Source organism: Ursus maritimus, unplaced genomic scaffold (assembly GCF_017311325.1).
Source record: "Ursus maritimus isolate PB19 unplaced genomic scaffold, ASM1731132v1 scaffold_25, whole genome shotgun sequence".
In the NCBI taxonomy this organism is placed as follows: Eukaryota; Metazoa; Chordata; class Mammalia; order Carnivora; family Ursidae; genus Ursus; species Ursus maritimus.
The window spans coordinates 34,000,343-34,013,390 of record NW_024425008.1 but is presented as its reverse complement, the minus strand read 5'-3'; the positions used below and the strand labels follow the sequence as shown (position 1 = coordinate 34,013,390).

Sequence of the window (13,048 nt, the reverse complement as noted above, 5' to 3'; positions counted from 1 at the left end):
CTTCAGGTTTGGTCCTGGCCCAAGATTATTAAAAAAAAAAAAAATGTTGGTCAACTGGAATGCACACGGTGGAAGATAACCACATATTCAGTAAGTGTTTGAATGACTCCTCTGTTCCAAGCTTGGCAGAAGATATTCCAGTTTCATCCCTGTTCACTCATTCACTAAGCATTTATCATGCAACTATCATGTGCCTTGTGCCAGGCACCGTTCTAGGCTTTAGGGAGGTAGCAACGAACAAAGCAAAGTGCTTGGTCTCTTTTGAGTGGGCAGAGACAAATAAATAAGTCCATAATTCATCCAAGTGGTGACAAGTGCAATGAAAAAATTAAGCAAGGTCATGAGATAGAGGCATGGGGGCTGGGTGGGAAGGAGGTAGTGATGTTTTCAAACGGTCAGTGAAGACTGCTCCAATAAGCTGACATGTGAGTTGAGATCTGAATAATGTAATAGAGTAAGTCATGTGGATATCTGGGAAAAGAATATTCTAGACAGAGGAAAGCTCGGACATATGTGCTTGGTGCTCAAAGAACTGTGGGCAGTAAAGATATTGCTCTTTATTTGTTTACAGTCTAGGAGGAAAGTTCTTCAGGATAAAAGTAATTATAATACAAGGTAGAATGTAAAGCTCTAAACCATACAAAGGAAGGAAAGAAAGTTTTGCATCTTGGACAGAGGGAAAAAGAGGAACCTGAACTGGCCTAAAGGAGGGGCCGGACTTGGAACATAGAGTTGGAGGAGAATGCACGCTGGTGGAGAGAACAGCAGAGGCTCAGAGGCAGGACTGTGGGCAAAGGTGAAGAATGATGGCTGCTGTAAAAAATATTTGAAGAGCATTCACATAGAAGAAGAATCAGAATTAGTTTCAATCTCTCTAAAGGGGAGGGCCAGAACCAAGGTGTACAAATTGCAAGAAGGGAGATTTCCATTCAATAGGAGGTAAAACCTTTTAACCGAAAGGAGTTGCCTCCTATGGAATGGGGTGCATGGTGAAGAGGTGAGTTCCCCACCACTGGAAGTGTCTGTATGAGACACAGCGGTCTGGGGGTATTCGGCTAGACTTGATGATTTCTGAGGTACGTTTCACCTCTCAAGAAAACCATCTTACCATTTCATGCCTCCGGTTCTCTCTCACCTAAGGATGGCAAGTGCCTTGATGTATTTCACTTAGGATGGTACAAGGCTTAGAGATCTGTAAAGATCATTCTCTGACTATAGCTCATTAAGGCAACAGATACATAGGTGACAAGTTTTTCCTGTCTTGCACATGCACACAGTCACATGCACACTCACACACGCAAACACCACCCTTCATTACCTCCAAGCCTAAAGAAGAACAAAGAGGCATCTTTCCCTTCTGTACAAACCTCGGATTACAGAGGAATCTCCTTAACTCAGTCCCCATCTTTGGATGGAGATAATCAGCTCCGTTCTAGGGGCTCCGAGATATCCTCATCACCATCCTGCCTCCCGCTGGGCCCCCACCAGAGTCTCGACTATGCTGATCCCCCTTTTTCCCCCCACACAATGGGGTCTTGCCTAACTCCACCTCCCAGATCACTTCAGGCAGAGCAAAGCTCAGACACAAGTGTGGGGAAAGGGGCCGGGACAGCGGGGAGCTGGTGAACACGTGGTATTGTGTGTGCAGGGCCCCGGGTAACAAACAGGAACAAAGGCGTGTGCTGTCCTCAGAGATCCTTGAGGAACTCATGGCAATTACGCCTGGACTGAAAGCACCCCCCTCCAAAGGCTCCTCGGGGCCTGTTCTTTGTTCCAGCCACAAAGCGTGCTCAAGGCTTCCTGCTAATTCTCCTCTTCATTCAAGCCAGCCTCACTGTCGATGCTGCATTTTGGCACAGGCTGGGGCTTTCTTTTATGGACAGTACTTAAGAGCTCTCAGAAAGTAATTTTCCCGGCCTATGAATGTCTGGGGAAATGTGGCATGAGTAGCATATGGCCTGATTCTAACTACCCGTGCACTCAGAACGGCTCCTCCTTCCCCCCGTGATATGCCCCCCAGCCCTGGTGGCATTCACCACTCTGTCCACCACGCAGGGCCTTTCCCCTTGCTGCTACTGCTCCAGAATCAGAAGGAGACCAGGGATGAGAAAGACAGAAGTTCGGAGGGGAGGAACTGGCAGGCCACGCCCCAGGGGTGTGTCAGTTGCCCAGAGAAGGAGCCCTCAGCCCCCAGCCCTACCCATGCCCCACCTGTCATTCAGATGGTCCTGGTACTGCTTCACTTCCCCACTGCGAGGGTGGCCGCTGTCTACCAGGCTGTTGGCAGCGAGGTTCACGCCGTCAATCTGTGTCATCAAGGTCTTCATCTCCTGGTCCAGGATGTCAAACCTGATATGCACAGAGAAGGTGACTGGGGCCAAAGCACCGGCACTTTACCTACCGCCCAGTCTCTGGAACGTGGAGCTCTTGCTTTCTCCTTCCATCTCCTGAATACATTTGACCAGGTAAGGGGGCAGAAAGGAAGAAGATATGCTGACATACCTATTTTCTGGTTCATGGGTCCAATTTCATGGTTTAGCATTTCTTGGACCAAGCTAGTAAAGAGCTGGTTGCTTACTCCTTAGGCCACTGGCTCAGTGAAAAGGCACACGGGAACGAAGAGGTGTATATGGCGGGGTGGTGATCACCTCAGAGAACACCTGTCATACCTCCATGGCCACAGCTGCTGCCCTTGAGCCCTAATTCCATTGCCTTGACACCTTGCCCTGAAGGATACCCTCCCCAGCTAGGTGCTCTGTCCCTGGGTAGGAGAAGGCAGCGCTGGCAGGGGAAGGGGTGTAGTTCTGAAAGTGGACTCCTCCCTCCGGCAGCCTGCGCCCACCTCCGCACGCTCTAGGGAGTGACCTCTCATACTCTTCGACTCTCTAGTTCTGTACTTAAGAGGGCCACATGGACGGAGGGCATGTTCCCTCCCATGCCCGAGCACAGATGCAATCAGAGTACCGGAAAGAAGAGTGGCCTTGCAGCCTGGTGCTTTGCAAACTAGTCCCTGGGGTCCTTTGCGGTTCTGTGGCTGAAGGACTATCATGGAAAGCTAGAGCTGGTGGGGTTCTGACTTCTCATCTCCCTCTTCACTAAACGGTTCCGCTCTCCTCTGTGTTCTATGTCGGGTTCTGTCTACAATTCATTTGAACAAAGACCACTGTGGCTGAAAAGGAATTGAATAACTAGACTAGAAAGGTCCCCTTTGTTTTATTTTAAGGAAGGCCCCACAGGGTAAAGGACCCAAAGCCACAGAGCCTGATTAAAACCCATGACTCTGGTGCATGGCCTCAACCATAAAGGGCATCCCATCACTTCTCAAAGAAAACCTTGCTGATCTCGAGGTTCCCACCCTCGGCGGCAGCGCAGTGCAGGCCATAGTGGAGAGAAGTGAGGAAGACAAAGCAGGTTCTGACCTGTGCTGTGCCACCTCCAGGTCCTCCAGCGTGTCTGGGATCTCCATCTGGGCTAGCCACTTCTCCTTCTCCCCCATCCACAGCTCACAGGCGTCTGTCTCCCCAAACACTGTGTACAGGTCCAGGGCGTCCTGTAGCCTCTGCCGACGCAGGTCTGCCTGGGCCACCACCTGCTGGTAGAGCTCCCGGAGGGCCTGCAGCCGGTTGGTCACATCTGGGGAATCCCGAAACTCTTGGGGGAAGCCCTGGGCCTGCTGTTCCAGATGCTCCATCACCCCTCGGCTCTCCTCCAGTTCCTCCAGGAAATCCTTGTGCTTTTTCCCCAGGGCCCGCGTGGCCCCCTCATCCTGCCCCACGTCTTCGCCTGAGAGCAGCCGGTGGGCATCTTGCATCCAGGCCTTCAGGTCATCAGCATCACCCTGGAACTGGAAGAAATTCTCAGCATCCTGGAGGTTCTTCTTGCGAAAGGCAGCCAGCTCCTTCAGCTGGTTCCACTGGGCAGCCACCTCTTTGATTCGGGCCTCAATCTGTGGGTGCCCAAACTGCTTACGTGCGACCATGCCCTCTGCCTCCTGGAAGATCTGCTCCAGGTGGGTGTCCAGCCCTCGGAGCTCATCCTCAAAGGCCTTGTGCTTGCGCTGTAAGATGAGCACACTCGTCAGGTCCTTGCCATAGTCCAGGGAAGAGTAGATCTGCTCCTTCTCCTTGATCCAGCTCTCGGCCTCATCCATCTCCCAGAAGAACTTCCAGAGCCGCTTAGACTGCTCCAGCTGGACCTTCCTCCCAGCTGCCATGTTGCTCAGCTCCTCAAAGCACTGCTCCAGGTGGCTGACACGGTCCCGGATAACCTGGGGGTCACAAGGCTGGTATCCTGGGAGGAATGAGAGAAGGGAAGACAAAAGAGGTAAGGGCTTTGCTTGTGGGTAAGCTTCAGGTCAGTTGCCAGGCCAGAACCATGCGACCTAGGACCTGCCATCTCACTGGGGCTTTGGGATTGCATACAGGGGAACACAGCTGCTCAGAGGGCAGGCCAGGTTCTTTATAATCAGTTACCACGAACACTTCACGAATAAGTTGGGTCAGCTCTCAGTAGAAATACACAACAAGAAATTATTTTTTTAAAAGACCCAGAAACAGGGGTGCCTGGGTGGGTCAGTCAGTTTAGCATCTGACTCTTGGTTTCGGCTCAGATCATGATCTCAGGGTTGTGAGATTGAGCCCCATGTCAGGCTATGAGCTCTGCACAAAATCTGCTTAAAACTCTTTCCCTTTCCATCTGTCCCTCCTCTCTCTCTCTCAAATAAATAATCTTAAAAATAGAATAAAATAAATATAAAATAAAAAGGCCCAGACACAAATTTCAAGATGACTCTTCAAGGAGGCAACAGGATCTTTTATTTAAGACCCAAAGCTAGAGGGGCGCCTGGCTGGCTCAACTGGAGGAGTGTGGGACTCTTGATCTCCAGGTCATGAGTTTGAGCCCCACATTGGGTGTAAAGATTACTTAAATAAATAAAACTTTATTAAAAAAAAAAAAGACCCAAAGCTAGAAACCTAAATTATCTGTCATATCCTGAACTAGCAGAGTGAATGAAAGGCAGATGATGCCTTGTTGGTGCTTATAAACACCTTCTGATTATAGATTACCCAAGCAGCTGCCTGCTCGCTGGAGAATTCGCTATCCTTCAAGCTTCTTTCTTGTACCATTAGCTGATGGAAGAAGCAGAATTCTAAAGCTAGGAGACTTTTCCAAGCTGGGGTGCTAGAATGCTGAGCCAGAGGATGGAGAGACGCCTGCGGCCTCACCTTTCTCCTCAGTGAACTGCAGGGTGGCTGCGGTGATGGCCTTCACTTTGTCCCCTTGGATGGCGATGTCAGCTTCCATCAGCCTGTGCTTCTGTAGCAAGTCCTCGACCTCTAGCAAGTGCTTCCCGAACTCGGCAGACAAGAGGTGAGCCTGGCAAAGAGGACAGAGCAGGTAGGGGGGACGAGGAGAGGTGAAGACACATACCTGCTAGGAGAAGGACACCCCTCCAAAAGGAGTGTCCATGGTATCTGGGCCGGGGAGTCAGATGCAGCTGGAAAATGGTTGCTGCTCAGCACGGATGCTAGAGAGCAGGACTTCCTACTGGGAGTGACTTTCAGAATCAGGCACAGAGAGATTTTCAGAAGCTCAAGCCTCACACTCGATCTCCTGCATCTGTCTCAAGGTTTGGGGCCTGGGCATGTGTATTTTTAGAAAGCTCCATGGTCGGTCTGCTGGGCATCCTTGGTGAGACCCACTGCAGTGGAGGGAGAGGAGATTCAGACTTCTTGGTTGTCCCGTTGGGATTCTAACATAGGATTGAGTCTGGATTCTAACCAGACTCAAACTGATTACTCAGAGCCTGATTCTCCAGGCTCCTGGTTCCCGTCTATTATTTCTAGGTTCTCTAGGTTGGCACCTCTGCTACCATGAACCTAAGATGTCTTGATCACCCAAAATACAGTGGACCTGGGCTGGTGACTTGTCTGGAGCAGAGGGAACCAAGTAGTCGATAGGTGGATGCAGCCAGACACCGTACTGCCTCAGTTTCTCCCTTCTGGCTCAGGATCGTGCTTGGCTGGGAGGCATCTAAGGAAGCAGGGCTAACTGCAGGGCTGGAGCTAGGGTTGGCCTGGGGGCACAGGGGATGGGCAGCCTCCAGGGCTCACCTTGATTTCGTCCATCCAGTCAATGCTGTGCAGCATGTCCTGGAAGAGCTTCTGCAGGGCCAGTGTCGTCTCGAGTCTCTGGCGCCGGGACCTCAGCAGCTCCTGCAGGTAGCTCCACAGGCGCAGGACGTTGTCCTTGCGGGCAGTGATGCGCTTCTGGTCGTGGTAATTCTCCTTTTCCAGCTCCTGGGCCAGGTCCTCCAGGGCCTTCACCCGCTCCTCGTAAGCAGCCGTGTCAGTCTCGATGGCCTCGTGCTTCTTCTTGGCGGCCTCCACGGCTGCCAGGTCATAGCCAAAGTTATCCTGGCCCCCAGGGAGAAAAGTGGGCAACTTAACTGGGCTCCCCTTGGCAAGTCCCTTCGAACAGAGAGAGATGGCGGGTCCCTCAGAACAACTGCTTGATGGGAAAGCCCACTCCCTAGGAGCTTGTTCGGCTGTCTTTTTCAGCTGATCTTATCAGAGCCAAGTTCCAAAGACTGTCTTACAAGAACCTTTAAAAGCAGCTCATAATTTTATTCACTGTGCCCTATGTGCAGGTATGCTGAGTGTGAATCACTCACAGAGCTCTTTTGCGGCCTGCTGGCGCCTGCCACCCTGCCTGGGAGGGACCTGCCCGATTCTGGGCGGGAAGGGGCTGCTCCTCACTTAGGAGCCCCGCAGCTGGAAACAGACAGCACACCCCCATGCTATCAAGGATGCACACATGCCCTCCGAGTCTCAGAACGCTGGCTTTGCCCTGCCTGGACAACATTTGAGTCCAAACTCTAAGTGGGAAGCAACAGGTACTCTCCTGGAGCGTCAACCCTGGGGTCAATTTTCAGCTAGTGAAATTGGACGTGGCCCTAGAGGCCAGGGTCCATGGAGAGTTCTTCCTCAAATGTGAATCCAGACCTACCCAGTCATGGGGAGCAGGGCTGGAAGGCCTGTAGAAAGGCTTATCCTGCTGCCACTGAGAGGCCAGCTGGGTCTCCAGCCCAGCTGACTGCTGGGGGCTCTGGAAAGCTTCTGCCACCTGCCATGCCCAGCACGTCTCCCACTACCTGAGCCACGAGGCGCTGGTTTTCATTGAGCCACGTCTCTCTCATGGCGGCCTTGCGGTCAAAACGCCGGGCCACCTGCTCCAGCTTCTCTTGCCGAATGAGCTCATTTCTCAGGGCCAGCTCCCGCTGATACTCAGCCTCCTCCAGGTTTTCCCAGGCCTGTGTGGGGGACAGAGGAGAATTCTTGGGGCACAGGGGAACATCTGGGTTTGGGGGTTCCATCTCTTTAACCCAACACTAAGTGATTTCAGGAATCTAGGCAGAGCCTAAAGTTCAGCAAATCTTTTGATTACCAAAGATTTGGGGAGCACTGTTCCTGACCTTGCAGTTCCCTCCTCCCCTAAACCTGCCTTAGACTCTTGGCCTAATATAATGTTACTTGTCTCTGCGGGTGTTCAGTGCATTCTCACTGACTAAATGGCTACTTTCATTTTGTTAGAACGTCCAAGTTGTAATAAGCCTCTAAATCTCTGAAATATCGGAAGACATTTCCCTTCTGTTAAAAGTAGTTAATATTCATTCTGCGGTCAGAGAAACTCAAGAATCTATGGAGACTAAGCCATAAAACTGGTTCCAAAAATGGACTCTGATCATCTGAGCAGGGGGCTGAACTAATGGATAGAAATAGTTTCAGAGAGTAGCCCCAAATAGCCAGCATGTGTAGTTAATAACACCACAGAAAGTGGCTTGGTTTAACCCTGCCCAGTAAGCATTCCCTTGTCAGAAACTAAGCCAACCCGCCGGCAAATGTATAATGGAAAACACTGCTGTACCCGGTTGATGTCAGATACTAGTTTCCCGTCGTGAGGGGTATACACTTTCTGATTGTTGGCTCTCATCCGGGACTGGATGGTAAAAAGTAGGACCTCCAGATTCCCCTTCTCCTGGAACCTGTTGTGAAAACGGAGGTAGGGAGATTAGCGTTGAGGTCCCCATTGCCAAATGTTTTGCTAAAGTCAACATGGAACCCTGGCATCTTGGAGCTTGGATAGTGAAATGTATTTTCCTTAAAAACAAAAAAAGTAAAGAGGATATATACATTAACTTACTTGTTTAAAAACGTCTATCATACTCCCCAACTGTGATCTACTAGGGATTGAGTCTTTAAAATACAAACCAGAAAAAACACAACAGCCAAAATAGTGTTTGCTTATCATTTGCTTCCAGAGGGGAATGGCTAACTGGAGTATTCTAGTAATTCCTGCAGATACCAAGAGTTTTACCAACTGACACAAAGAAAGGTCTTCCCCATTCTGCAAATGATGAAGGCTTCTGACTAGCTCTTTAGTTGGTTTTTTACTGAGCGAGCCAATAAAACCCTAGAAGTAGCATTAGCCACATAAAAACATATTGTCTTGAAAGAAACTTTCACCTGAGTACTAATGAGCCAGTCCTCTGGACAAGTCTGAACGGCCCACTGCTTCTGGTAATAACCAGAGGGGAGAAAAAAGGCTGGGCTCCAGGAGGATAGCAGGTGTAGACGAGAACCGGCAGCAGGGTGAATGTCTGGAGCCCGGGGGCTCGCTCAAGGGAACTGTGTACTTTACATTCCCGCACGTACACCAGTGTCTGCCTACTTCTGCATCCTCCATGTAGTCGTCGAGGACGGGCTGTCAACCAGGTCCCTCCCCATCCTGAGGCCAACCTGACAGAGTCGACCACTCACAGTCATTTCAAGAGAGCTGGGGCCCAGAGCACCATCTGCTTGGCCAAGAGATATCACCCCTGTGGTGCGCGGCCTGAGAGAAGCCCAGGGGAGGTTTTCTGTACTGAATTTAGGACTTTAAAAGTGGGTTAGTGTCAGGCCAGAAACCGGATACTTGTTTATAGTACATTCTAGACTCCATGTTTCACCTTTCCCTGGAGTCACGAATGAAGAGTGTGGGACGTGAGGGGGAGGAACAAGGCCAAGAGTACCACCAATGAGCTAGAGATCTATCTCAGAAGAGCTGGAGAAGCTGAGGGCAGGTGAGCCAGAATGCCCCCTCTGTTTGTGTGTCCACCTGTGCATGTTTTTACGGGCGTGTCTGTATGCGTATGCACACACATGGGTGTGGCTGTGCAGACGTGTGCACACATGTGCACAGACCCTACACACACTGGGGTGAAGCGGAGGTCCTGAGAGGTCCCCAAATGCTCTGTTGATGAGCAGTGACAGATGGGAGAGGAATGGGATGTAGCTGGTCATCAACAAGACCCCAGACAGAGAGCTCTGGGGCTGAGAATACAGAGGTTATTACCAGATAACAAATGCACAGCTCAGCGCACAGAGGAGAGAGGAACTTTCCAGCACTTTCTCTTTCTCTAGCTCTGTGTCAAGGGTTACTCCTCAATGCCCCTTTCCTGCAGGCTGATGGCTTGGGAGCAGGAAACCAAGGTGGGGATGAAGTGGATGAGAAGTGTGAAGCTCTCTCACCTCTAGGTTATACCTCCCGGATATACTTCTCAAGACCCAGAGCCTGCCTCTACCTTTGGCAATCAGTTTCCTAGCCTCAGATGCCCACCCTCCCAGAGCCCAGGCCCTTACTTAGGTGGCTTCTCCACGGTGCGGTAGGTGCTGAAGGCCTGTAGTTGTTGCTGGACGCCTGTCAGGGAATTGGCAAACTTGCGGCTATTTAGGACCACGATGGTCTGCTCAATCCAGGTGAGCAGGTCTGAGGCCAGCCCACTGTACTTTTCAATCATCTTCTCCGTCTCAATGGCATGGTCAATGACCTAGGGAATCACTTTATCACTTATCCTTATCAGAAGAGCAATGACACCAATGAGGCCATCAATGGGGACCAAAATGAAGGCGGTCCCCCTCTCCAGCCTTGGAGCATTCCGTGTTGGGTTTGTTCCCTGAGCCCCAAGGCATTGCTAAGACAGGAGGAGTGGACTGGAAGAGGAATGGCAACATCAGCAGGGAGCTAGCTCTGCTAGGGTTCAGGGCCAGCTCCACCCTTCCCCTAACCCTAGAAAAGACTGGTAAGCTTGCTGGGCCAGGACATCAGCCACCAGAAGGGCCAACGTCTTGTTCATTTTAAAATGCATTATTAGGAATCCAGAGCTTCTAGGCACTGTCTTTGCTAAACATCAGGCACACGAGGACGAAAGAGAAATGGTCTCTACCCTTGGGGAGCTGTGGGCCAGCAGGGGAAAGGAATCCGGCAGGAGGGTCTGTACGGTGGGATGGGTTCCTGATACTCCACGGAGTGAAGAGGCCCAGAACCACAATAGGCCAGTACATAAAAGCTCATTGTGTCCCGTGGAAATGTTCATGAGATGGGGAAGTGGGGCTCAGAGCTGTAGGCTAGGACATTTTTCAGGACAGCCCATCAGCTTGCTTTGGAATTAAGCTTGGGAGCCATTAACGTGGCAGTGCTTGGCTTCAGGGGAAGTTGGTGGGGAGTGATCCGTCTGCCCCCCTGCAGCTGGGGCTCAGACACAGAGCTCTTGGGATAGGAAGGGAGCATCACAGTGTGGCAAACAGGGAAACAAGGTGGCACTCTGTGAAACAGCTCCATACCTTGCCGACGCGCTTGCCCTCCACCGCGAGCACCTTCATCTTGGAGAAGTAGTGGTAAAACGCCACCACATAGGTAATGATGGATTTCTCATCAGGGTTTTCTGTGAAGACATCTGTAAGGGGAAAGGGTGCGTGCTGAGGGCCCAACTGGGAGGTGGAAATGTCAGGCTCAGAGGGTTCATCTCCCTGTTCCTCCAGCACGAAATTCAACTCTAGGCACCAAGTGACAACCACAGGGGTGAGAATGAGAGTGTTTGCGATTTTTGCGAGAGGATGAAATTCATATTAGAACTGCAAATGGAGTGAAAGGAGTGAAAAAGAAGGATCCAGAGACTACAGATGGGACCCTGTTGGCCCAGGTGAGGGTCAGGAACCACCCTGGATCTGAAGAGCAGGCCCGGAGCAGAGTGCTGGCCCAGCCACTGGCCCCTCGCTGTGTCCATGGCTTGCCCGGCACCGGGCCTAGCCTCCTCCCAGTGCCTCGTCAGGCTGGGGCTCCCTTCGGCAGGAATGCTCTCTCCCTTGCAGCAGTGAAGGGCTGGAGCAGGTGCAGCTTACCTTCAGGGTCGAGGAGCGGGATGATGCCCAGCTGACGCTCAGCCACCTTGAATGCATGTTCTAGGTTGTGCCGTGCGTTCGAGTCCTTCAGCTTATCAAAGTCGATCAGGTCAGGCCTGGGGACAAGGCCAGACTGCTAAAAGGCGGTGGCCACAGCATCCCCACCTACAGGGCAGCCCCGGCATGAAGCTAAGATACTGGACAGACAGCTGGGCAGAAGTGAAAGGAGGAGACAGAAGCAGGGGAGGAGCAGCTGTGAGCAACAGAACATGGGGAAGGGGAGAGGGCCTGCCTGGAATTTCAGGGAGGCAGGGAAGCTGAAGGTGAGAGAAGGCTTGAACAGGGACCTATACATTGTACGCCCTGTATCCAGAAAGCCCAGGGGTTCTGCCCTCAGCCCTCTCTTCCCCCTTACCGGTGCTTGTGTATCAGGGCGTTAAAGGCCAGGCCATCCTTCCAGCTAGAGGTAAAGTTCGTGACATTGACCTGGGGGTAGCTGCATCCAAGAGAAACATTAAGACCTAAGAAACAGATTATTTTGGAGTCCCCAAAAGTGTATGAACTGAGGGACCAATACACAGGAGAGAAACCAATCCATCCCTTCTCGAGCCCCTTCAACGACAGACAGCAGTTAAACTACATGAAGAGGTTCCTCCATAAGGTGGGCCCAAGAGACTCACACACCCAACAGACACCAGAGTCTGACCCAGGCAACTCTGGAAAGGAATCCTGAATCCCAGGCCTCCAAGAATCAGGTCAGGATACATTTTGTATTGGCTACGCTGAGGCTGCTATAGTTCTGGGAGATGGTATGTGTGTTCCTTGGCTATGGCAGTACTTGGGGGAAGCAGGAGGGCAGGGGGGAATGGAGTAGTGAACTGGTTCCCAGGGCATACCCTGCTGTCTTCATCTGACACCACAACAGCAATGCATCCTTGGCAGAGCGCGTCTCACGACCTTCCTGAGTTTCCACAACAATGTCCTGAATCTAGGGGTGCAGGAAAGAGAGAGGGAGAAATGAGATTTGCATCTGCATCCGTGCCTTCCTCTCTCCCTGGCAAGCTCCCTCCCTCTTTCTTAAAATTTCTTGGCCATCCATCTGCCTTGCCAGCCCTGCAGCAACACCACAGTGTAAGGCCCTGGGTCCCCGTGGCCTGTTTCCCCACCTTAGTCAGCTATTGGGCCAAGGATGGCCTCCTCATGTCAGAAGAGACAGCTCTAACTTGATAACTAATGGGATACTGAGAATAGACAAGATGCCCCAAACCCTCCTCTGAGGAACAATGCCCTGCAAGGGACAACATGAATATTGAAAGGTATTGTGTTTTGATTAGTACATTCTTCCCAATTCTGCAGCCACTATTGTTTCATTGTACACACCCACAGAGTGAAATTGGATACCCAAGACCCCTCGGATGAGATCTTCAGTCTGTGAGTTGTGTGCTGTCTCCTTCCCTGCCCTCCCTGCCTCAGGACTAGATTCTTTCTGTCCCCCAGCCAGCAGGTGGAAGGCCCTGCTTTCCTTCCTTTGCACTTTCTAAACTTCCTTACAAATCATGGACCTTGAATTTCAGGGTGGGAAGAGAAAAGTTTCTGACTGAAAAACATAATCTCAATCTTCTGTATTGTTTTTGCAACTTCTGAATCAAACGATTTTATAGAACCAAAAAGTTACACACGTTGGGGGAAAAGGACAAAAGCAGATCTCCAGGCCAGACCTCACCCCAGCTACTAATTTCTATCTTCTTCCTCAACAGACTACACTGTTGACTGAACAGCTCACCCTGAACTTCAGCAATTAGTCAATGCAGAGGACGGTTACTTCTTCC

General features: G+C 51.2%; 1 protein-coding gene across 1 annotated transcript in view; it reads right to left on the bottom strand.

Annotated features, from left to right (window-relative positions):
* The window catches only part of SPTB (spectrin beta, erythrocytic), a 65,424-nt gene that overhangs the window by 34,709 nt on the left and 17,667 nt on the right, over positions 1 to 13,048 (bottom strand). Inside the window, exons 4-14 of the mRNA XM_040641794.1 lie at positions 12,116 to 12,207; positions 11,635 to 11,715; positions 11,220 to 11,335; positions 10,662 to 10,774; positions 9,681 to 9,868; positions 7,927 to 8,044; positions 7,154 to 7,312; positions 6,114 to 6,416; positions 5,226 to 5,376; positions 3,420 to 4,290; positions 2,212 to 2,349 (exon numbers count right to left, since the gene is read on the bottom strand). Coding sequence (XP_040497728.1) covers positions 2,212 to 2,349; positions 3,420 to 4,290; positions 5,226 to 5,376; positions 6,114 to 6,416; positions 7,154 to 7,312; positions 7,927 to 8,044; positions 9,681 to 9,868; positions 10,662 to 10,774; positions 11,220 to 11,335; positions 11,635 to 11,715; positions 12,116 to 12,207 — 2,330 coding nt within the window. The remainder of the gene's footprint in view (positions 1 to 2,211; positions 2,350 to 3,419; positions 4,291 to 5,225; positions 5,377 to 6,113; positions 6,417 to 7,153; positions 7,313 to 7,926; positions 8,045 to 9,680; positions 9,869 to 10,661; positions 10,775 to 11,219; positions 11,336 to 11,634; positions 11,716 to 12,115; positions 12,208 to 13,048) is intronic.